The 24,110-nt window shown below is 28.9% G+C and overlaps 1 protein-coding gene across 1 annotated transcript in view; it reads left to right on the top strand.

Annotated features, from left to right (window-relative positions):
- Nox (NADPH oxidase) overlaps positions 1-24,110 on the top strand; it is a 705,004-nt gene that overhangs the window by 675,554 nt on the left and 5,340 nt on the right. The window contains exons 13-20 of the mRNA XM_075361037.1: positions 3,695-3,878; positions 6,654-6,820; positions 8,425-8,572; positions 11,419-11,644; positions 15,011-15,148; positions 16,483-16,692; positions 21,137-21,340; positions 22,172-22,396. Coding sequence (XP_075217152.1) covers positions 3,695-3,878; positions 6,654-6,820; positions 8,425-8,572; positions 11,419-11,644; positions 15,011-15,148; positions 16,483-16,692; positions 21,137-21,340; positions 22,172-22,369 — 1,475 coding nt within the window. The 3' untranslated portion in view covers positions 22,370-22,396. The remainder of the gene's footprint in view (positions 1-3,694; positions 3,879-6,653; positions 6,821-8,424; positions 8,573-11,418; positions 11,645-15,010; positions 15,149-16,482; positions 16,693-21,136; positions 21,341-22,171; positions 22,397-24,110) is intronic.

The following is a 24,110-nucleotide window of genomic DNA, read 5'->3' on the forward strand; positions in this document are numbered from 1 at the left end:
CTTCAATTTGTATGTTGACCTGAGTTCCACAAATATAAGCAATTGACATCCATAACTCTCAAGGTAGACAGACATTGATAATATCTTGGTCTTCTGCACTGTCAAATCACAGACAGTTCAGAAGCAAGTAAAATCTTTTACCACATGCATTTTTTAAAATGTCTCTTACAGTACTATTAACTGCATAAAATTGAACTGATGTATTCTTTGTTAGATTTAAAAATCATAGTTTAAACAAGTAAACTGATAATTTTTGTTACAGTACAGGATTTAAGTTCAATCTTCTGCTCAGAATAATTTCACCAATAACATAAAGTTTTTTTGTTTGTGCAAATTCACATGTCGTTTATAAGATTTTTTATTAATGTTTCCTTTGTTAGATTTAAAAATCATAGTTTAAACAAGTAAACCGATAATTTTGGTTACAGTACAGGACTTAAGTTCAATCTTCTACTCAGAATACTTAATGTTAATATTCTGCTTAGAATACTTAGTTAATCTCAGTAGGTAACTATAGTTAATATATAGCATTACCTTGATTTTTATTAAATACCCAGATTTTTATTAAAAATTAAACTGAAAGCTATAGCTACTAGACCCAATTTCATTTATTTTTCTGAAAGTATAACTAATTGATACTAATTTCAATGTACTACAAACAGAAATTGAAATGTTTCTGTTGGGTTCAGCAGCAAATCATTTGAAACTATTTCTACCATAAAGTACTCTGATGAATCATACCATTGATGATGGGTAAATCTTGTTCTTCCTTTTCACTTGAATACATTACATTGAATCTGTATCGTGATCACTTACAATATATTCAAGTCTTCATTATCTGAGCAAAAACAACCACAATGTTGTCTAAGATATTCGATCAAATTGTCATTTTTTTCCAGAATTTACATATTACAAATTAATTTTTGATGGGCATTGATTATTAGACATCTTAAATAATATTAGTAAATAATTAAAAACAAAAATGATTTAAAAATGTAAAAAATTTACAATGTTGAAATGCAACATTAGACATGAGGTCTCACAGATGTTGAAACTGCAAGAAAAAGGGATTTATGAACAAAATACTAAATTTAATGCAACGTTATATCACAAAGGACTGAAGCCACACAAGTATGTTAAACAGAAATTATAAAAAACCACAGGAAGATTTTTAAGATTACGCTGAAAGCAGGAGATACTACTGTGAGGGATGGGAATCCCATGCACCTCACATCAGCAATAAGGGTTAAAAAATATAACTTAATGAATATTATTACTGAATTATAGTAGTAATATAAAAAAAAATTTTACAAAAATAATGTTTATTATTATTATATTATTAAGCTTCATGCTGCTGCCGGTTATGATAATATTTCACCTTATATATATTTATGGGTTTATGGGGATTGATTTCTCTGGTTCTCACTCACATATTTAACAAGAGTTTGAGAGATGACATTTTTACAGAATGCTGGAAACTTGCTGCAGTTTCTCCTGTTCTTAAGAAGGATGATTTACACAATGTAGGCAATTATAAACCTGTATCGGTGCTGCGTATCGCATCTAAAATGTTTGAGAAGATTGTCCACAAGGATCTATACAATACACTTAGGGGAAGTGTCGATAGAAGACAACATGGATTTATGAAGAAAACATTAACTACTTCTAACTTGAATGAACTGCTATCTTTTGCTACCCCTTCAGTGAAGAATAGAAGACAAGTGGATACAGTTTACTTTGATTTTCGTAAGGGTTTGATTCAGTTCCACACAGCATCCTTATAAGAAAATTTTTTGTAAACGGTATTGCTGGAAGGATGTTAAAGTGGGTAAGGTTTTACTTTAATGGGAGAAAGTTCAAAGTTAAGGTGACTGGGGAATTTGTTAGGGGAAGTTTGTTGGCTGTGGTAACATGCTTATCTGTACCAGATAAGTATGATGTTACCTCTGGAGTCCCGCAAGTCCAATTTGGGACTGTTGTTTTTTTATACTATTTATTAATGGTATAACCAGAAATATTAACAAAAATATATTGATGTTTGCTGATGACATTAACATATACAGCAATGTGAACAATGCTGCAGAGTCATAGTTGTTGCAACAGATAATGACTGGATAAATGAAAGGTCAATTGCCAATAAAATGCCATTGAACCTCGATAAAACAGTTGTAGTAAAATTTTCAGGAAAGACAATGACCATACATTATGGCTATAATATAGCTGGTAATAACATCAGTAGAGAGACCAGCATACGTGACCTAGGAGTGCCTTTTGATTCAAAGCTGTTGTTTAGTGGTTACATTGACTGTATTGTTTCAAAGGCCAGAAAGAATTTGGGATTGATTCCATGGGTTGGAAGAATTCATACAGCAGATACAATACTAAGGTTGTATAATACTATTGTTAGACCTTTACTCGAATATTGTTCCACAATATGGAATTACAATTGAGACTATACTAGTGATAAAGAAGAAGCAGTCTAGAAAAGGTTGTTATCAGCTGTGTGCTATCAAGTTTTGTACAACAGAGATGTCATACAAGGATGATTGTCAGCGTTTAAACATCTTAAACCTGGAAAAGAGAAGAGCAATGTATGATATGATGTTTGCATATAAGGATCTTAATGGACAAATTTATATTGACTTATCGAAAATAGGAATTAGAGTACCAAATATGAATGTGAGATGAGACTGGTTTGTTCATGAAGACACTGGTTGATCAATTGAGCCCACTAGAAAAATGTGTTCAAGTTTTTAATGACTTATGCAGAGGAAATGATGTTGATGTATTTGATTCAAGATCTAATGAGTTTAGGAAGATGATACTTGAAGATATGCATCAAAATTGAAGAATGAAGTTGCATGGATACTTAGACAAGCTGCAACTTATAGTAATAGTTCACATGTACTATTCATATTGTTACTTGAATATAAGTTAACTTGTTATTGTGTGTATATGTTAACAATATTTGTATGTACCTTGTGTTCCATATACAATATACAAATGCTTAAGACATACCAAGGCTTAAGTAGCTGTTCTGTTGTACCAAATAAATAAATAATAATAATTATTATTATTTTTATTATTACCATTTAAATATTTTTTATTGCTTTTATTATTAGATTATGAACCATTAGTAATGAAGTAGAAGTTGAGTAAAATATATAACATAAATTTATTTTTGATAAATAAGTAATTAATCTGATAGTTAATTTGGTGTGCAATTGGTCTTTTTTACAGTAGTATTTATTATTTGGAAAATTTCTTGTTCAATAAAATTAATTGTATGTAACTAATTATAAAAGAATTAGTTTATTTGAAATATACTAATTCATATGTTTTTAAAGTAATAAAACGGTCACAAAAGTTTAATTTCAGAAGTACGTTAATAGCATTGTTCATGTGCTTTCTCTTTTTACTTTTGTTCAAGAATATGTAACATTGTACTCTTGATATATTATGAAGTGGTTTAATACTTTAAAATAAAATAAAAATTTAAAGAAAAGATAAATTTTAAACTTTTAAATCGACATTCTTCCTTAAATATTGTTTGTTATGAATATAATAAACTAATATTGCACAAAATAAGAATATGCAGACAAAGGAGTATAATTTTTTTAAGTAAAACACTGAAATTTTAAATTAAACCCTAAAATTCCTTTAAATATACATTATAATTATGTGATGTTTTTAGGTTATATGTGGCTCCACATTAGAGGGGTTGGTGAATGGACTAATCGATTGTACAGTTACTTTGAGAAAGAACAAGAAAAACTCCATAACATTGACCAAGAGCTTCCTGGTACACAGAGAGTACCTATGGTTTCTACCAATGGCAATTCATCAGAAAACAAAGGAGGCATCAAACGACTTCAAGCGTACGTACCTCTTACATGGTATTAATTTATTGCTAAAAATATTTCTTCTACAAGTTAACATTTAAAAAATTAAGCGTGTATAGATCATAATAGAAGTGCTAAATTAAATAGTAACAAAAGTAATAAACAAGTTTAATGTACATAAAAGGTATGTACAATTCAATTTAATTTCTGGAGTTCTTTATATAAGCTCTGTATTACACATAAAGTAACACTTCATTCAACTGGCAACAGCTAACCCTTAAGTGGATTTCCTCCCAACATGGACCTCATGTTTTTTTTCTTTAATAACTAATTTGTTAAAATGTAATTACATTTATTTAATAATGATTTAATTACAATGGTTAATAAAAAAATACTTTTTTTGTAACATTTTTTTATAAGCACAACATTTTTTTTAAATAATCTCAAAAATAGCTGTAGCACGTGTAGTTCTTTTGTTGTTGTAAACAACAGTGTACATGTCATAAAAATATGTCAATGTTATACTGGAACACTTGTTTCATTAAATAAAAATGATGGGTCCCTGGGACCCAGGGACCTTGATATCAAGTCTTCATGGTCCTACTGTCATCTCTTTTCTTGTTCATTACTATCTGTGTCAAGATTTTTTGAAAATAAATTAGGTTTAATAGAATTTAAGAAGCTTCCTGTGGTTTTGTAGTTTTTCATCTTTTTTTGTTGTCTAAAACTCCTTTCACCACCTTTACAAACAATTTCTATGCTACTAATTCCTTTTGGTTGAATTTTCCTTCAAAAGCAGGTTTACAAATCACTTTTTTAATATCAGGCCCAATAAATTCCTCTTTAAGCTTGGCCTCACTTAATTATAGGAAAAGTTTCCTTAGCCTTTACAAAATATTTCATCGATCCTAAATTGATATAAATTGGAGGAAGAAGAATCATCTTAGATTTAATATATGTAGTGAAAGAAATATTTTGAACACCTTGTTCATAAGAAGTGCTTGTTGCCATTCTTTTTTTGTTTACAAAATGCTGCTGTGTTGCCTTGCTATTAAATAAACTTAAAAAATAGCAATATTTTGTAAACCTACCTTGAAGGCCCATTAATATATTTATGATCTTTAAATCCTCAAAAACTTGCCAAATAAAATTTTATTTAATTCCACTTAGAAAGACAATCACATCATCAAACAATTCTTTCATTGAAATTGAATAAGCATGTGATGTAGGTAGTGTTTGTGTCGATTGTAGAATAAATCTGCTATTAGGCTATGTTTAGATGAATGATTAAAATGGTGCAACTTGATAGGTTTTTTAACTATTTCTAGTTCAGACAATAATCCATTGATATTAAAACATTCATAAAAATTACTTTTCATTTTATAAAACATTGAGAAAGCAGAATTTCTGTTTTTTGAGCATGTAATCCTTATTCATCTCCACATACTCTACTCTGGAGAAGTTCAGCCTGCTGTTTTGATAGGTTCAAGTTACACACCAAATTGTTAATTTTAATAGATAAGATAGGGTTCAATGCATAACTGAGAACTGTAAGTGATTTTAGATTGTTGTGATTGATGTTCTCAAGAAGATTTATATTTTCATCAATTTGTGTATCATCATGTCACTAAGCTCTGAAATGTTAATATCATCCCACTTCAATGACAGATTTGGTTCTGGTGGTATCACTTTCAAATAATTTGTAACAAATAATTTATGGATATTCAGTTTTATCCTTTTTTTTGTATATCCTTAGAAACACATCTAAGACAAAAGTAGCAATGTTCAAAATGACAGATAGGCTCACACCACACCATATAGAAAGAAAATAATATAAAGTTTCTGTTGCCTTTCATTCACTGAACTAACCACATTACAACTTAAACAACAAACATGAAAAGCCCCATTTTATCTTGATCCCAATTTTACAACCAAAATATAAAAATACCTTTTTTCACTTCATTTGCTATAAATGCATGGTGTGACTTTAATACAAAATGTCCACAAGCATAAGAAACCTTATCTGGTGAATTTTTACAAGATTTACGATGAAAACTTTATATTTTGAAAATAGACTACATTAAAAAACACAAGACCACAAAGGATATCTCACTATTGAGAAAAACACAGATAATGATAACATTCTAGTATTTCTAACACTAACCTGAGAGTTGCCAATTGCAACATAATATAAATAGTGTGTTGTACTAGAGTTGTGTGATATGGTAATATAAAAATATGTGCTGGAATCTTTTAATGGTTTTATTTAAATTATAAGCAAAATGAATAATAAAATAATAATGTGTTCTGTTTACCGATACACTGTTGAACAGCTTTATTATAATAAATGATCAGTTATTAACCTATTCTTTAATATCAGATATTGTTAATTATTTCTGTTATTTTGAGGAAGATTCCTCAAAAGTTTTTTTTTGTTATTTTTTAGGAAATTCTTTAAAAAGATTAGGAAGTACAAAGAATAAAAGTAAAATAATCTTACACACATAACAAAATGTTATATTAATTTTAGTTAATAATTTAGTGGAATACATAATTTATTAAACAAAAACTACTTATTAATCAATATAACTTTTTTTTATTAACTTGTCTATAATGAACACCAAAAGATATATCTCAATTCTCTTATTCCAGTTTTTATTATGAAATTCAAAAGCCCTACAACTTAGCAGAGTATCAGTAAAAATGTATACAATTTTTAGTTAACACAGATTAAATTACTAATACTTCATATTAGGGGAAATGCTCTATATTAAGTACATACACTATAACATTATTTTTTTTAAATTCTAGATCAATATCAAGGAGATTTTCAGGAAGAGATATTCTAGGAAATCAAAGAGGCAAAATGGTTTTATTTAAAAGAGAGCCATCTGGTTATACAAATGAAACATTTTATAGTGAAGATTTGCATGGATCAACTGACAGTGACATATCCGTACAGAATTCATCTACAAGTGGTAGGATTTATTAAAAAAAAATATATTTAATATTAAATGTAATTTTAAATAAACTATAATAAATTAATTTTAATAATACAAAAATATTTATGAAGCATATTTTAAAATCTCTTACTGCAAAAAAACACAATTTGATACAAGTCGTAACATGAAAAACTATTAATATTAATTCAACTTTTTTTTTCTATCTAAAATATTATGCAATAAATTATTTTGTGTACAACATTGTTCTATTGTAATTACAATTTCACAGTTTTAGTGTAACATAAGTTTTTTTTTGTATTTAATGGCCACACTTTTTTTAACCATAATTAAAGATTTTTTCCCCATTTTTTAAAAACTTTTGGATGTTTGGTTTTTACAAAGATAATTTGTGTTTATGTAATATTCATTTGCATCTCACTGTTTTATTTTACATAAAAGTAATTATTAATTACTATAAAAGAAATCTTTTCTTTGCTTAAAAATAGTTATTTTGAAATTATTTAATAGATATTAATTTTAGAATGAGGTGTTTTCATGGTGAGATTTTTGTTAATTCTGCTTGGTTTGAATCAAATGACTATATTATTGTTAAAACATAAATAAACAATAATATAAATCTTTTAATGATATTTTATAAATATAGATTATTTTTGCACTTACAGATTTGTTACAATTGGTTTAAAATTCTACTTATACTCCTACACTGTTTTATGCTCTAGTTTTACATTTAGCAAAATTTTGTTTTTGAAACTATTGTGAATAAAATTTATTATTCTTTTTCTAATTTATTGTGTTTGGTGTTTATTGTTTAATTATTTATGATCATGTAGTTATATTTAAGTCGCTAATGACTATTATCATTGATGCAACTATAAATAAATGATGAAAAAAAAATTTAACCATGATATATATAAAAGTAGCCAACAACTCCATAACTTGTACAAAACAAAACTTTTTATAATTTGAACAACAAATTTTTATTGTTGTACTTGTAATTTGTTAAACAGGATATTAAAAGTCAGATAAAAAGTGATTTGGTGTATGTCATCACAAAGGCATCAGCCACAGTCAGACTGCTTTTTTCTTATCATTAGATGATGTTATTCAGTAAAATATTACTGAAAAAGTCATGTGATTATAAATTAGTTTCACAGTTTTTAAATAAGTATAGTATTAAAAATTATAATAATGAATTATTTCTGAATAATGAACTGTTTCTGAGTAATGAAAAAAAGCTACTTGGCAGTTGCTTTTATTTGAATTGAATACCAGATCATGGATACCAGTGTTCTTTGGTGGTTGGGGTTCAATTAACCACACATCACAGTAATGATCAATCTGAGTCTGTTCAAGACTACATATTTACCAATACATTTACAGTATCGCTCCAGTTGCTGATGACTTTATTGTTGATGCGACTATAAATAAAACGATATTAAATAAAAAGTTATTTACTTTGATTAATGTTTATGCTAGTACTTTATTTATCTTTGATTAAATTAAAATTCTTTAAGTGAAGACAAATATTTTTTTTGTGAAATGCATCTTTTCTAATTAACAGATATTTGTAACAATAATTAATATTCAAACTATTAATTAATACTTCTTATGTGTAACAGATGTGGCCAGTTTGCCTGGAGGAGTACGTAAAGGAACACAAAATAAAAACTTGCATATGTTATTACTGACAAGTAAAACTCCTCTTTCTAAATCACTTTCTATGCCAGATATGGACAATCGAATGAAGAAAAGAGAAAGATTATTAGCGTGAGTAGTTTACCATGTTTATTGGTAATATAAAATTGTAGGAGTGTAGATTGTTCTATGCTTCATTATCTTATAAATTTTTTATATCCATTTTTATCTTTCCAAGACATTAATTGACAGTAGATTATTTATTTTAGATTTTTAAATCTGATTGTTTAATATTTAAAACCTGTATAATAAAAAATTCAGCTAAGGTTAATAAGGTTTTACATTCAAAGAAACTTCTAATTAATTGGGTTAAGAGAGAGATCTAGAATTTTTTTGCAATATCTTCTTGAAAGAATTTATTTAATTTTATTTTTTGGTTGATGAAATTACACAGAAGCTTTGAAGATTATATGTGTAATGTGGAAATTGGATTTTGTAGCATATGAAAAATGCCACGCTTGACAGGGATTTGAACTGTGATCTCCGAATGAAAGGCAAGATGCTACCACTCGGCCTAAAAGATCGCCATTTTGTGCTTGATGTAATCATATCACCACTACCATCATATAGTTTGTCTCCATATTTGATTCCTTTTTACTATATCCCAGAAAAATTTCCTTCTCTTTTTGTCTTTAAGTGTCAAGGTCAATAAAATTCTTAATACCTCTCGTTTTCTTTAACATCCATAATTTTTACTCCTTTCCAGATCCTCTTTTGCAGGCTCCCTCGCAGTTCCCACACACTGTTTTGCAATAGATTCCCACCTTGTGACACCCACAACTCACCTCACAGCCTGTCATACAATTAGAAAAATTGTGCTTGGGATGGTGGGAGGGACAGCAGGTTCCATGGTTGTAAAGGGTCGAAGATTTTCATACCGTCCTTTGCCCAATCCCAATTCGTAATTGGTACCTAGCTGGTTGCCCAACCAGTTTTAAACTTGTAGATACACTCTGTAAGAGTGCTGCTGGGCAGAGACTCTTGTGGGTGGCAAGGACATTAGGTCTGGCTTGACCTTAGAGGTTGAATTGAGGAAAGCCAAGTATCTGGTGGGTGTTGAGATCTTGTTTGCGAGCATGGTACAACGCAAGGAACAAGCGCTTACCATTTCAGTGACCTCCTGTGGTGTTGATTAGGACTCGTACAACACGCTGAATATGGCTTTGAGGCTGCTGTCCCTGCTGAAAAATCTGATATCATTGATTTGCCTTTCCTGAAAATGATGAGGTAGTGCCGTGAATGAACAGGATGCTTCTGGCGAAGTCAAGTTTTTGCAACTCCAAGAAGAAATATGTTCTGCTTTCCACTTTCCCTCTCTCTGGTTTGATGAACAAAATGTTGGTTTCTGGTGGAGCTAATGCTGTCAACAAGACCAGCAAATCTACATCTTCGCCTACGACAGCTACATTTTTGTTGGATGCTGCTTTTTCTACTCCACACCGCACAATCATTGTGTCGGCATCAGCCTGTCTCACTTCAATCCCTCGGTGATCATTTTCTAAGATAGCATACTGATGAACTTTGCCTTGTTCTTCTCATTACCAAGGAAGTGTTCTTGCTGAACCGTCCCAGCATGTTTTGTGCTATGGACAGTGTCTGTGTAGTCATCAAACACAACAGTGCAGCATTCACCATATTGTCTCTTTATGTAAGTCTCATACTGGTTGAAGACAACGGAGAAAGTTGACCCTGTACTCCACTTAACGTAATGCAACTATCGATCACATTTTATGTCGAGCTTGAGAATGTTATCTGTTATCAGTTTCTCTTCTTTTCCCACTTTTACTGTTTTGATACGTGACAAGGCATGCACAGTAGGTAGGTAGGCGAGTCCTTATTCTGCTCCTTTCTCTTCTTCATCCTTCTTGGGCCGAGGCTGGTCAGGAAGAACAAAAAAATGTCCCCTCAACCCATAAACTTAATACTAATGGACCCGCTATGAGGCACCTTCTAGCATGCCGACATAGATAGCAAAAGTGTCGCCAAATGACAAAATTATAAGTGGAAACAGCTTTTTATTACTATTGCAGCTTAACTTATTATGCCAACACTAGCATCCCTATGGTGGAAACATTACATTTACATTAAAACCCATATCAGCCAATCTCATGTTGGGTTCATTAGAAAGGGCTGGTTTGGGTTGAGACCCAAACCAGCCCATCAACTCTCCCCTCAAGCAGCTGCCTTGGGGGAATACCTGGCTAACCCCCTCCCCCTGGCCACTGTTCATCTCCTTATTATGTATGAATGTAGGTGTTTAAAACAAAGGAAAATGAAATAAACCCTAGTCCTGAGTAAATATGAAAACATCTGAAGCTCATACCTTCAAAACTATTGGTCCTAGGTAAAAAGATTCATAGAAACATTTCTGTAGGAAATTTTGTCAGCTTCAATTTTTCACTATGAGTGATAACTTGATATGAGTGAAAAACTAAAAAAAGTCACCTTTAAAAGCACTCCTCAAGCTCACCCCCCCCCTACCAGGGCTTTTTATTTTCTTTAATCTTTGGTAACAAGGAACAAATGTGCCAATTTTCAAAATTCTAGCATTTATTTCTCTTGATTGGCCATTTTGTGTCTAATTTGACTGGGCTATTACTTTACAATGGTAACATTTATTTTGTTTACAATGATCACATGGTTGTCACAGGTATTATATTATTATAATATGCATTCAAACTAAACTTACTTCTCTGCATTGGTAATAAATTTTACTGCTTCATTTTACTTTTTTTATTTCAATATATTTATGACATGATTACAATAACAACTGAATATACATAACAGTTTAATACTTTTTCTAAGTATTTATTGTCCTACAGATATAATTTATATTAAAAGAATTTGTTTGTGAACATTAAAGTTGTATGTATTTTAATCTGTAATATCTACTTATTCATTCATTTAATTATTTTCAGATTAAGAGAGTACATGAGATCAGAATCAGAAAAAAGTTTTGATGAATGCCAGATGCGTCGTGCTAGATTGCAGTCATTGGGACTTGCATATTTAAGTCCACAAAATAAGTCATTAGCTCAAAGTTTTAGATATATGAGAAATAAACCTACAATAATTGCTTTTAAAACTCCTAGTTTAGAAAACTGTGAAGCCAAGTTGTCTGCATTATCAATTCTAAGTAGACAGGTAATAAAATTTATTACTTCATAACAGTTTATATTTAATTAAAATAAATAGAAATAATAAAATTATAATTATATTAGCTTTTACTTAAAAATTTCCACATTAACCATATAAAATGTAATGTATTGATCATATAAAAAAGCTCATTCAATATTTTGGAAACTTGTTCCTAAAAACAATAAAAAAGACACAAGTTCATAAAAACTATATACAGTTATACACTTATTGTACATGTACACTTATTTTTCACTATTTTGGCTTGTTTTTGACTGAAATTCATAATTTAGAAACATGCTGTAGTGTTTTTATTAAATTTGGTATTTATGTTTAATCAGATATTTTCTACAAAACAGTGGACATGGAAATTTTGTATTTTTAAATTTCAAAATTCCACCTTCTTAATTATAATGTAAGATAAAGTCAATGATCAAATTTTCAAAACAAAATAATCTACTCAAAAAAAAACAACATATTTTATTGTCTATCATTAAAATTCCTTTATTACTAGCTAAATATTCTTTCTGCATATTCATTTTTATAACATAATAACTAATATATTTCACTTTCAGTAGTACTGTTTCATAAAGAAAAATGACTGCTCAGACAGTTAGTACCTTTAAATAATTCCAGTTTTATCTAATTACATCCCTATACAATTTAGAACATTTTAATGTTGTGAAATCAGATAAGTAAAATTTTTATTAGACATTTTTGTAAACACTGTTTAAAGTAGGATATTTCACTACTTAATTTTGCTTAAACTATTTTTACTTTGACTAAAACTCATAAAAAGATGCATTCTTGATCTATTGACTTTCTTTTAAATTATAATAGCAAGCATATTAAAAATAATACACTTTTACAGTTACTAAATTTTAATGACTCTATTTTTTATAACATAAATAAATGTTCCATTTAACAAAAAATCTGTATTGAAAGTTTAAAAAAAGGGAAAGTTTGAGAAAAACATACTTTAAAAAAAGATTCAATTTAGTTATACTTTCATTTACTACTTAAGTAATTGGCAGATTTTAATCAATTTTCTAGTTGAATTCACGGGAAAGTTTGCTTGTGTTTGAAGAGTAATCATGCAAAATACTTAACATTTCCATAAACCAAAAAAAACATCTCAAAGTCTTTAAATAATTTTTAATATTTCACTGGGTGTAATAATGTATGCAACAGAGTTTATACATATATTTTCAATTACAATTTTAATTATTTAGTTTTATTAATCTTTTTAATAACTAATCAATCTTTCTTCTTTATTTATGATGTTGCTTTGTAAATAAATGAAATAAATTGCAGAAAGTAGATATGGATGTGTCTATGAAACAATTAGGGTATACCATATCACTCATACTACTATAAATAAACCTATTTCATCACCTCTCACAACTCTTCATATTGCACTGTTTCTATTTCTTAATTTTTACGTAAATGTACTCCAAATTCTAGTAAGCTGTATATTAGTTCTTGAAGGTGATACTATGAAATAAACATAAACTATAATTCAACAGAAGTGCACTGGCTATACTTCTATTCTTTGTTAGTAATAATTATCCAGTTTTATCAGCTAGCTATATCACTTTTGAATTTGTTTAATAAGACAATTCACTACAAATTTACGATAGTGCTCTTACAGGTTATCACTGATATGATGATATACTAATTTTGTTTCTTACATCTAGAAATTCTATTAATCATCATTATCCTGTGTATCCTTCTGAAGGAGCAAGAAAACTCATCCTTTATTATAAATAATATTCATAGAGACTCCTTGGCAGTGTTACCTAAGCTGTTACCTGGCTATGTTATACATATAAAACAGCACATAGTCAAACAGAGGGATGGATTCTAACAAAAGGATGGAATCTAATTTCTAATATATTTTAAAATATATTAAATTAACTTTGAAATGTAATTATAACAAATTCATTTTTTTTTTAATAAAAAGTGTATAAATACATACATAATAAATTATTTATTCTAGTATTGACAACTGTTTACCCAGAAAATTTTTTGTAAATGTAAACATTCTTTATATGAACAGTACAGTTTTTTCACTAACAATAACAGCCATCAAATTACTTTCCTTGCTGTTGTATGAATTATATGTTCTGAGGTTTGTAAATTTCTCAATGAACTGAGCAAGAACAAGTAAAGGAAATCTTTCACATCCAGTTCCATTTCTTGCTTTCATTTTTGAAAATTATCTGTCAATACTAGACATGGTGAGAAGAGAAATGTAAATTATTTAGTCACAATTTTGAGAAGCCTCCATATATTTGAAAAACATGAGGCTTTCAAAAACTTTTTATCTGATTTTAAATGTTTCACTTGCTCCTTCCAGATTAAATATTCTACTTAAATAAGAGAACAGGAATACATTTTATTATAGTGATTTGAAAGACCTATAGGCACTTCTACTTCTACTCTTCCAGCTTAGCATAACTCAGCAGAATTTGAAACGCAGAAAGTAATTATTAATATTGCAAACTTTTCTTGCAAATGTTATTTTAGAGTATCAACTACATGGAATGATGCTAGTTATTCATAATACTTATACTGGCTTCATAGATTATCAAAATAATTACTTGATGGTTACTCATAAAGCTCCGATATTTCAATCATATACTTATAACAAATAATTTCAATTAAATATGAAAAACTTATTTCAGTATAGATCAGTAACATTCCCAATTTTTCTTTAAAGAAGAAATTAGTAAATTGTCATGTAAAAATGATAGTCATTTAAAAAAACAAAATTAAATTTTACATTTTAATATAATTTGTTTTTTCGAATGACTTACAAATGAGTATTATTTATAACTGAAACTTTTTTAACCTCCTCTTCCAGTTTTAGAGTCACTCCTGGACCTACCCCTGGCTAAGTAGCTGCAAATAACATCGGCTATAGTAAAACCATCCTTTAATGCAAAGATATGTATAAAATACATACAGCTTTTATTTCACATCATAATGAGTAGCTTTAATGGAAATATGTCTACATTATGATTCAATTAACACATTCAATTAACACATTCACCATGAATAAGAAGGGTGAACTTTACATTCAAAATCTTCTTAAATTTAGCAAATAAAAAAACTTTGATACATCAAAAAAGAAACATAATCTGTAGTAAATAAAATAATTTGTGTTTATCTTATCTGTATTTTTAGATACATGTTATTTTCTTCAGAAGTGTTAGCAATAAATGTTTTCTCCTATTTTAGCTACACAACTGCACATTAGTGTAATGTTATTAATAATAACTTAATTAATTAATTAGTAACAAAAAAATTTAGTAAAGTAGAAATAATCTTTTTGCAAAAAAGAGTTATGGATAGTATTTGTTTGTATTTTAGGCTAGTGGCTTATTGGGAAATAATAATACAAACAGAAACAATGTAGAAGAAGGTTTGACAAGCAGTAATAACTCTCCTCAAATGTCTTCAAATTCTCCACACACACCCATTAATTATCCAGTCGGAAAACCATTAGAGGTAATTATTATGGTGCTTATTATAATTCCATGTATAATAATGATAGATTATTTTTTACAAATTAAGACATAAGTTGTATTTGTCTGTTTATAAGAGTTGTATTTTATAGATATTTTCATTATTACTACATTTAAATTTTTTGCTGTATTACCAAGATTTGTTCATAGTTGTACAGATATGTTTAGATAATATCCACAGTTCTGTATGATTTAGATCATAATATACAGGAAATTTGCCAATCTGTATGGCAAAAGATCAAAACAAAGTAACAAGGGAATATAAATTATTATTAATTTATGAAATGAATTATAAAAATTAAGAGATATGTATTATTTTCTTAAAAGTATAAACATGTAATATAAATATATATAGAACAAAGAACTATTTACAATAATATAAGGGCTCTTCCCATTAATGGTGTACTACATTAAATTTAGATTTCAAGTGTTAGGAAATAAGAAGTTTTAAATAAAATAGTATTTTATGCTGCTTTAAATAAACTTTTGTTGGATATTAGAGAAGGTAATTTCCATTGTTTGGGTTATTGCAAGATAATATTTCCACCAGCAAAATACTAGTGAATGAAATATCTGGATTTTTGGTGTTTATAAAACATTCAAAGCGAGATAAGTTATAAATTACTGATATACATTTAATAACTGAATACTTGACTGGCCACAGTTGGTTGGTAATAACATGAAAATGAATTGTCAATATCAGTTTTAATTAATCACATTTTATTCAATTGTATTTTAAAGTAAACTTCAAAATTCTGTATCATAATTTCAGGTAAATTAAACTAAATTTACTTTTACAGACAACTAAAAATGAGTAATAATTTTATTAAATGTATGCTACAATATAAGCCATTAATATTATACATAAAGATTTTAGATGTACCTGAGACTACAAATATAAAATGATATACATGAAAATAAAAACAATTTGATCCAAGTTTCTGCAAAAAATGTTGACACGTAACAATTTTCATTAACATATTACACACATTTTAACATCTCTGGAATAAAACTATTTTTTGCTGTAGAAAAATGGCTTCTATTATTTTGTGGATGATAAAAACTCTATTATGGTGGATGAAGGATTTATTTTGTATGTTAGAATTAATTTTATTCATAAAAGAATATATTTTTTTAATTTTTAGCAATAAACTTTATACATTATATTAAACATTTTCATTAATTTTCTAATTTTTTAAGTAATTTTTATATGCGATTCATGTAAATTCAAAAGAATTTATTAATATGAAAACTGAAATAGTTTGTGATGTAATATTAACTTAAAATTAAATAACATATTCAATAAAATTATTTCAGATCTTCCTTGATGGTCCATATGGTGCCCCATCAAGTCATATATTTAGAGCACAGCATGCTGTACTTATAGCTACTGGAATTGGAGTTACTCCATTTGCTTCAATATTACAGTCAATTATGCATCGATATTGGAAGGCACGGCATACATGTCCTAACTGTAAACACACCTGGGCAAGTCAGATTCCACCGACAGTTATGCATTTACGAAAGGTAATTCTTTGTGTATGTGTGCGTGCGTGTGATTAATTATGAAATAGTTGAAATAAAAATCTGATTTTCTGATTATTGCCACCTTGATACAAACAATTTTTTTTTTACAAAATGGTGGACACATCATATGACAACTCCATGCTATAAGAAATATAAAAAAAAGTTCAAAGATTTTTTTTACATTTCATTTTTTTTAAATGTAACATGAAACTATAGCTAAACATTTACTACAACTACAATATATTACAGCTAAAATTAAAAACAAATGTGAATTAGGTAATTATTTGGGAAAATGTATGTTTTAGGTAAAAAAATATTCAATTTTTATGTAAAACTTCAGTTCTAAAATTGAAAAATAACTCTTAGATTCTAGGAAACAGTAATGAAACATCCCTATTTGCTATGAAATGACTCCATACAATCTGGTCAAACATGTAGATCACATTTCTTGCACTTGAACCATGTTTTCCTCTTACAATCTTCAGAGCGGCAACATTGTTCTCTGGTGTTTTCCACTTTCAGCGGCCACTGGCCAACGTTATCATATCTCAACTCTGAGATCAAATTAGCAGCCACTTTCTTCTTTGGAAGTGTCACAAGGCAGGTGTGACCCCTGCCTGGATGGGACGCCTGGATGGGATGCCTGGAGAAACTAATGAAGACCTTTCCCTCTTTTTCTTCATTTGTCTTTTTGAGAATAAGAGTGTTTGCAACAGATGATTTGTATGTCAGCAAATCAATTTTGTCATCTACTGACTCTCTGAGTCAGTTGTTCACAAGAGCAATGTTGAGGAGATGAAAAAGTACTCTTAGATACCACTTCTTTGACTTTAGACCATGTGGATAATGTATAGTCATCCTGTCAGCCATATCAACTCCTCCCATAAAGGATTTATGCTCAGAGATAGCATAGGGACATGTATAATTGTCACAATAATTTTGGTCTTCTTGTCATACTGTTTTGCTATACTTTATGGCACTGCTTCAGCATAAGTAGAAGCAGTATGTACCTCTCTATTATTTGTATCCATCTTAGTATAGTGATATTGTCACTTGATGTTATATAGCTGGTACCGTTTGCTTGGCTGCATCTTTGATCCTGTTGTCTCAGTTCCTATGGCATATATCATTTATCTTCTGGCATATATCTTTCTTTATTTATGGCATATATCTTCTTTCAACTTCCTGGGACAGTGTTACAAAGAAATTATCCATTCAATTGTGAATAATTTATCATTGTTGTTTTTGATGTCATGACACTATCTTTCAACCATATCAGCAATTGGGCCTAGGGTAGTTACACCCTGTTTCTTTCCTCCCTACAGCTGAAAACAATCATTTCTACTGGCACAAAAACAAATTTTAAAGCCCCATTTCTTAGGTTTATTCTTTATAAACTGTTTAGCACCTTGATGACCTTTGAAAACCACCATCATTTCATCGATCGCTAGCATTTTATCCCTTGTGAAATTGTCTATTTCCATCATCTTCCCTAATTTGTTTGTTACTTACAAAATGTAAATATTGCCTAATCTCTTCAAATCAATTTACAGCTATTACATCAGCAATTACTTCACTCTAGTTAGAGTGAAGTACTAATAGTGTCGACCAATACACACTCAATCTAGGGTAGTGTATGTTTGTCATCACTAAATTTATTCCAAAAAAAACTTTCAACACCTTGCAAGTAGTTTTAAATGCTGATTGTAAAGAAAACACTATTTTTCAAAGACACTATTGTTTTGCAGGCATTTTGCAAATACATTTTACAGACATTTAAAATTGCAATTTTGAATAATTTTTAATAAATTATAAAAATTTGGCTCATTTTTCGTTATACAGACTTAAAATTAATGTGAAATTTAATATCATAAGATATTTCAAGGTAGTATGTCATATTATAGTCTAACCTCATTTGAACATGAAACAGGTGTGTGTAGTTAAAATGTAGTAGAAAGTGATAGGAACAGGTGCGTACTTTTCCCCCTCTTGAAGGCTATTAACAATTGAAAATTGATGTAAAAAGTGTTAGTATTGCAAAATTTGCTAATGCGCTTATTTTTGCTCATAGAAAAATATCTCGGTATGAAACTTATGTAAAATTTTTTCAGCTTTCGTATTATGGTTTCTAAATTAATCTGTAAGCAAAATTAACAAACATATACACGAAAAATGAAATTTTCTTTATTAATTTGTTAATAATAATGGCAAACCCTTTTAAATTTAATTCAGCTAGTTAGTTTATGGTTCTAGACTTTGTAAAGAATGACAGTGCAAAATTTCATCCTGGTCTGAATTTTTGGGAAGTTTTTGTAGATTTTAAGTTCTACTGGTTCTACTATAAAAAATAATTAAAAAAACTACTGGTTGTACAATTAAAAAATACGTGTTATATTTTGTAAAAAACTTGGTTCCATTTAATTTAAATCTTATTTCTGATAAATACATGCAATTTTATTAAACATGTCATTTTTTTCTTCTTCATACCACTGCTTATTTATTTTATTATTTAAAACCTAAAATATAAATAATATACAAATATGTATTAAATAGACAAAAAATAAAATAGTAAACTAAAAATCTTAACTTATATTAATTTTTTAAGTAAAAATAACAGTTTCAGTGGTTATCTCAGTCTTCAGCAGTTAAAAAAGGTTGTAAAATGTTAAACATTATAATCTACAATATATATATATATATATAATGTCATGTGTTTGCAGCTCAATCAGAATATTGAGAGATTGTCAATTTAGAATGTTATAATTGTTTATAAAAAATAGAATGTTTATAATTTCAGTTTATTGGAATTCTCCATGTCATCAGCTTAATTGTATCTTATTTAATTCACACCAGAAATTCACTCCCTCAGCTGTCCTCCCCGTAGAATGCTCTCGCATACTCTCCTCACTGAATTATCGTCGTAACATCTCGCTGGACTGGTTCACAGAACTCTGCCGAACTCACACAACTTGCAGCCTCTCCTTGCAGAACTGCCCTTGTGGGACTGACAACATAACGTCTCAATAGGCTATCTTGCCCATTTTCTTTTCTTCTCAGGGATATTTATACTTCTAGGGATATTTATACTTCTTTACCTGCCGAAACGAACCCAAGTCAAGGCATGAGAACGAAGACCAAGGCCTTTTTTTCCTATGAATTCCAAACCTGGTCTCTTCTGATGGTGTTCATTGTTTGACAGCAGGAAGTCTAACAAAAGACGATTGTTCAACAGACCTGTTAGCTTTAATAAAAAAAGGGTTTCTTTTATTGTTCCTTTCTGGATTCTTACTATTATTTTATTTTCTACTACTTTCATAATAATTGGTAGGAATCCATTACTCAGGCCAGTTATATCGGTCTTCTGACAATATATATATTTACAATTACATAATATTATAATTAAAATTACTTTATACATTATTATAAGTCTCTGCCTTTCATCTGAGTTGCATTTTTCATATGCCATAAAATTCATCTTTCATAAGTAACAATAATTGAATTAACCTGAAGTTGTGTCTGTAGTTGCTAAAATGATTAAATAAGTAATTACAATTATAATTATGTAATTAAATATATATTCCAGATTTTTTGTTGTATTAGTCCCAATACAAAATACATCCAAAAAATTTAGGAATAAGCTATAACGAAATTACACAAGATATTCATTTAAAAATAAAAATTGACAATCCTAATATTTATAGATAACTCATTTTTCTTACGAAGATTTAGAATATGATTCCCTTCAAAGTCTGTCTTCATTAATTTACCTTTCCTGAATATTGTTACAGGTAAAAAATTGTAATGAGTTCCAATCAAATACTAAATAACAACATAAATTTTGAAAAAAAAGCAAAGATGTTTTTACAGGAAATGATCAGAAAATACAATACTTCTGAGAAGGATATGTAATGATGAATTTACAAAGATAAAAATTTTAGTAACCTTTCAGATTATCAGTAAAATCTTTTCAGTATTATCTTGTTTTTACAGGTGGATTTCTTTTGGATTAATCGAGACCAACGATCCTTTGAATGGTTTGTTAATCTGTTGTCACAGTTAGAAATAGAGCAAGCAGAACTTGGTGGTGCTATGGAAAGATTCCTTGAAATGCACATGTATATTACATCAGCATTACAAAAAACTGATATGAAAGCAGTTGGTCTTCAACTTGCACTTGATTTAGAATATGATTCCCTTCAAAGTCTGTCTTCATTAATTTACCTTTCCTGAATATTGTTACAGGTAAAAAATTGTAATGAGTTCCAATCAAATACTAAATAACAACATAAATTTTGAAAAAAAAGCAAAGATGTTTTTACAGGAAATGATCAGAAAATACAATACTTCTGAGAAGGATATGTAATGATGAATTTACAAAGATAAAAATTTTAGTAACCTTTCAGATTATCAGTAAAATCTTTTCAGTATTATCTTGTTTTTACAGGTGGATTTCTTTTGGATTAATCGAGACCAACGATCCTTTGAATGGTTTGTTAATCTGTTGTCACAGTTAGAAATAGAGCAAGCAGAACTTGGTGGTGCTATGGAAAGATTCCTTGAAATGCACATGTATATTACATCAGCATTACAAAAAACTGATATGAAAGCAGTTGGTCTTCAACTTGCACTTGACTTACTTCATGAAAAGGTAGTTAGTTATTATTTATGCTAATTATTAATAATAATTCATCATTTTTTTAAGACTTGAATGAAAATTCTAAAATAGTTTCATAATTTCTTAAATCAGGTTCTCAACAATTTTCTTTCAAATGTGCTCTTGATGCTTATTTTTAATCTTCTTATATTTCTTATGATTTGTGATGCAAATAAAGCATCTGTGGTATGGCCAGATGCAAGTTTATTTGGGCAGCAAAGAGGAATCACTTCTTGCACTGAAAATCATCTGTGCAGTAAAACTGGCATGCTTATATTGAATAGTGTGTTCGACTCTGTGAAGAAGTAAGAAAGAAACCACTTCACTCCCCACTTTCCTTGTTACATTTCCAAGTGGGCTTGTTATTCATAACAAGAAAAGAGCTTTGTTGTTTTTAGGCGTGACTTGTCACTTGTGAGCACGTACTAGTTAATTAAAAATATTTTCACTTAACATTAAGCATTTGTTTTATACACGTATCTTAGATCTAGCTTTGCTGGAGAGAATGCAATTGCATTCTATCAAGAATCAAGAGTCACTACTCATGTTTCTCTTTTGTATATGCTGATTTTTAGATTGAAAAAGTTTTAGATTTTTCTGTAATTAAAATGAAAAGGTTGAAATATAAAATTAATTGAACTAACTATGAATATAGATTCTTAGAAATTCCACACATTTAAACAATTAATTTAGAAATTATTATAAACTTCTTTTCATTGTAATGATAAAGCAAATTCTAATAGCTGTTATTCAGAATGTAATAATTTTTAAAACAAATTTACTTAATAAATTATTAATATTGAAATAATTTATCTGTTTCTTTAGGAAAAGCGAGATTTAATAACTGGTTTGAAAACAAGAACAAATGCTGGTCGACCTAATTGGGATAAAGTCTTCAAACAGTTATTAGATCAAAAGAAAGGCAAAGTGACAGTATTTTATTGTGGACCTCCACAGCTTGCCAGGATATTAAGGCTGAAATGTGACCAGTTTGGATTTAGTTTCAGAAAAGAAGTTTTTTGATGTTTCCTGTTACCTATGTACAACATTGTAATTAATAACACAATTAATGATAGTTTATAAGTGTATTCCATACAGTTATTATTCTATTACTCTAAATAGTAATTAAGTAATATTTGATTAATTTTAATTTTATCATATATTTTTGTTGATTTATTGATATGGTTAGTACAGTAACAGATATTTTAAAAGTATATAGATTGACCTTAACCCTTTCCACTTTGAAAACGTTTTTAGTAATTTCTTCACAACTTTTTAATGTTCTTTATCCTACGTCTACCTCTGAAAAACAAAAAAATAATAGAAAAAAATTTTTCGATCTAGTTTCCATGAAAAGCGACCAGCACAATCATGCTGGTTGGGTTTTGTTTACAAAATAAGTAAAAATTCTAACCAGCATGATTGTGCTGGTTAGGATTATACAGAGTAAAGTGAGCATGTGCTAAAAATAAATAAAAAAATTATACCTTACTTTAATTTATAAAACAGTCACACACTGAAATAAAAATACTTAATTGTCAACAAAAATAATTATAGTAGTTATGCATTACTGGATGTTTAATATATTACATATAAAAAATAATATTGATAAAAAAAAAATCTTATTAACAAAAATTATTTTTCAGAATAAAACATAAATCAAAAATTAAAATTCAGTTTACACAGAATACAAATTTATAAAAAAATTAATTGTAAAGTAACATTATCGCAAAAAGCCAATTAATAATCAAAATTAACATAATTGCCATTTATTTTATTTGAAAACAAAAAAGTTTGTTTCAAAAATCAAAAATTGTAAATGATAGCCTAATAAAGTAGATCATATAATAAAAATAAAATACATTTTCACTTTTTATGGAAAGCTTTAAAAGAGTTTTGGTATTTAAGAAGACAGAGGTATACATTGTACTTCTCACATTGAGGTTTTGTTCTGCTTTTGCAATTTTCCAGCCTGCCAAATTCTTGGAGATGTAATATCATCTACAGTTGGGAAGTGATCATACCCGTCATACCTTTTGTCATTACAGGGAACTGGAGTGGGGGGTTGTAATATTTAGACTGTTTTGTTGCAGGTGGAGTTTCATCTGTGTCTGAATCTTCGGTATTTCTTCTAAGCCAACCAGGGCTTGCCAGCAGTGCTTCAGCAAGCTGTGTCGAAACTTTAAAAGATCCATTGTATCTTTACGTCAAAGTTTATTTTTCTTAGCAGATTCTTTGTACTGCAGCCAGCTGTTAACAGTTGCCAGATCAATGAAATGCAGAATCACTTTCAGGGTCCATTTTCATGTGTGGAACCATATCCTGTACAACGCCATCAACTGGTCCCACCCTGCATCGATTTTAATGTAATACAGTGGATAGGGAAGTAATAGTAATATATTTTTTTTCTTTTTTGACCATTTCTTAATTTGTTCTTGAGGTTCAACACTACTACATTTTGAAGCCATTAGAACATTTTTATGGTCCACTTCATCAGATCTGACATGCTGAATGGACTTGCCTCTTTTCAATTTTGAATTTTGCTGTTGTTGGAGTTTAACATGACTTCTCACTCTATTTGCCATGATTGCTCCAGTTGCCTTTATGCCCAAACAGACAGTTTTTCAAGTATTGGTATTGTTGTGAAAAATCTGTCAAAGTAGACAAAACTTCCAACTGGAATGGTCTCTGCTCAGGGCAACACAACAGATGGCACATAACAAAATTATTTATTTGTTAAATAAATGGTTATGCCTTGATAGAT

This window comes from Lycorma delicatula, chromosome 3 (genome assembly GCF_047948215.1).
Source record: "Lycorma delicatula isolate Av1 chromosome 3, ASM4794821v1, whole genome shotgun sequence".
NCBI lineage: Eukaryota > Metazoa > Arthropoda > Insecta > Hemiptera > Fulgoridae > Lycorma > Lycorma delicatula.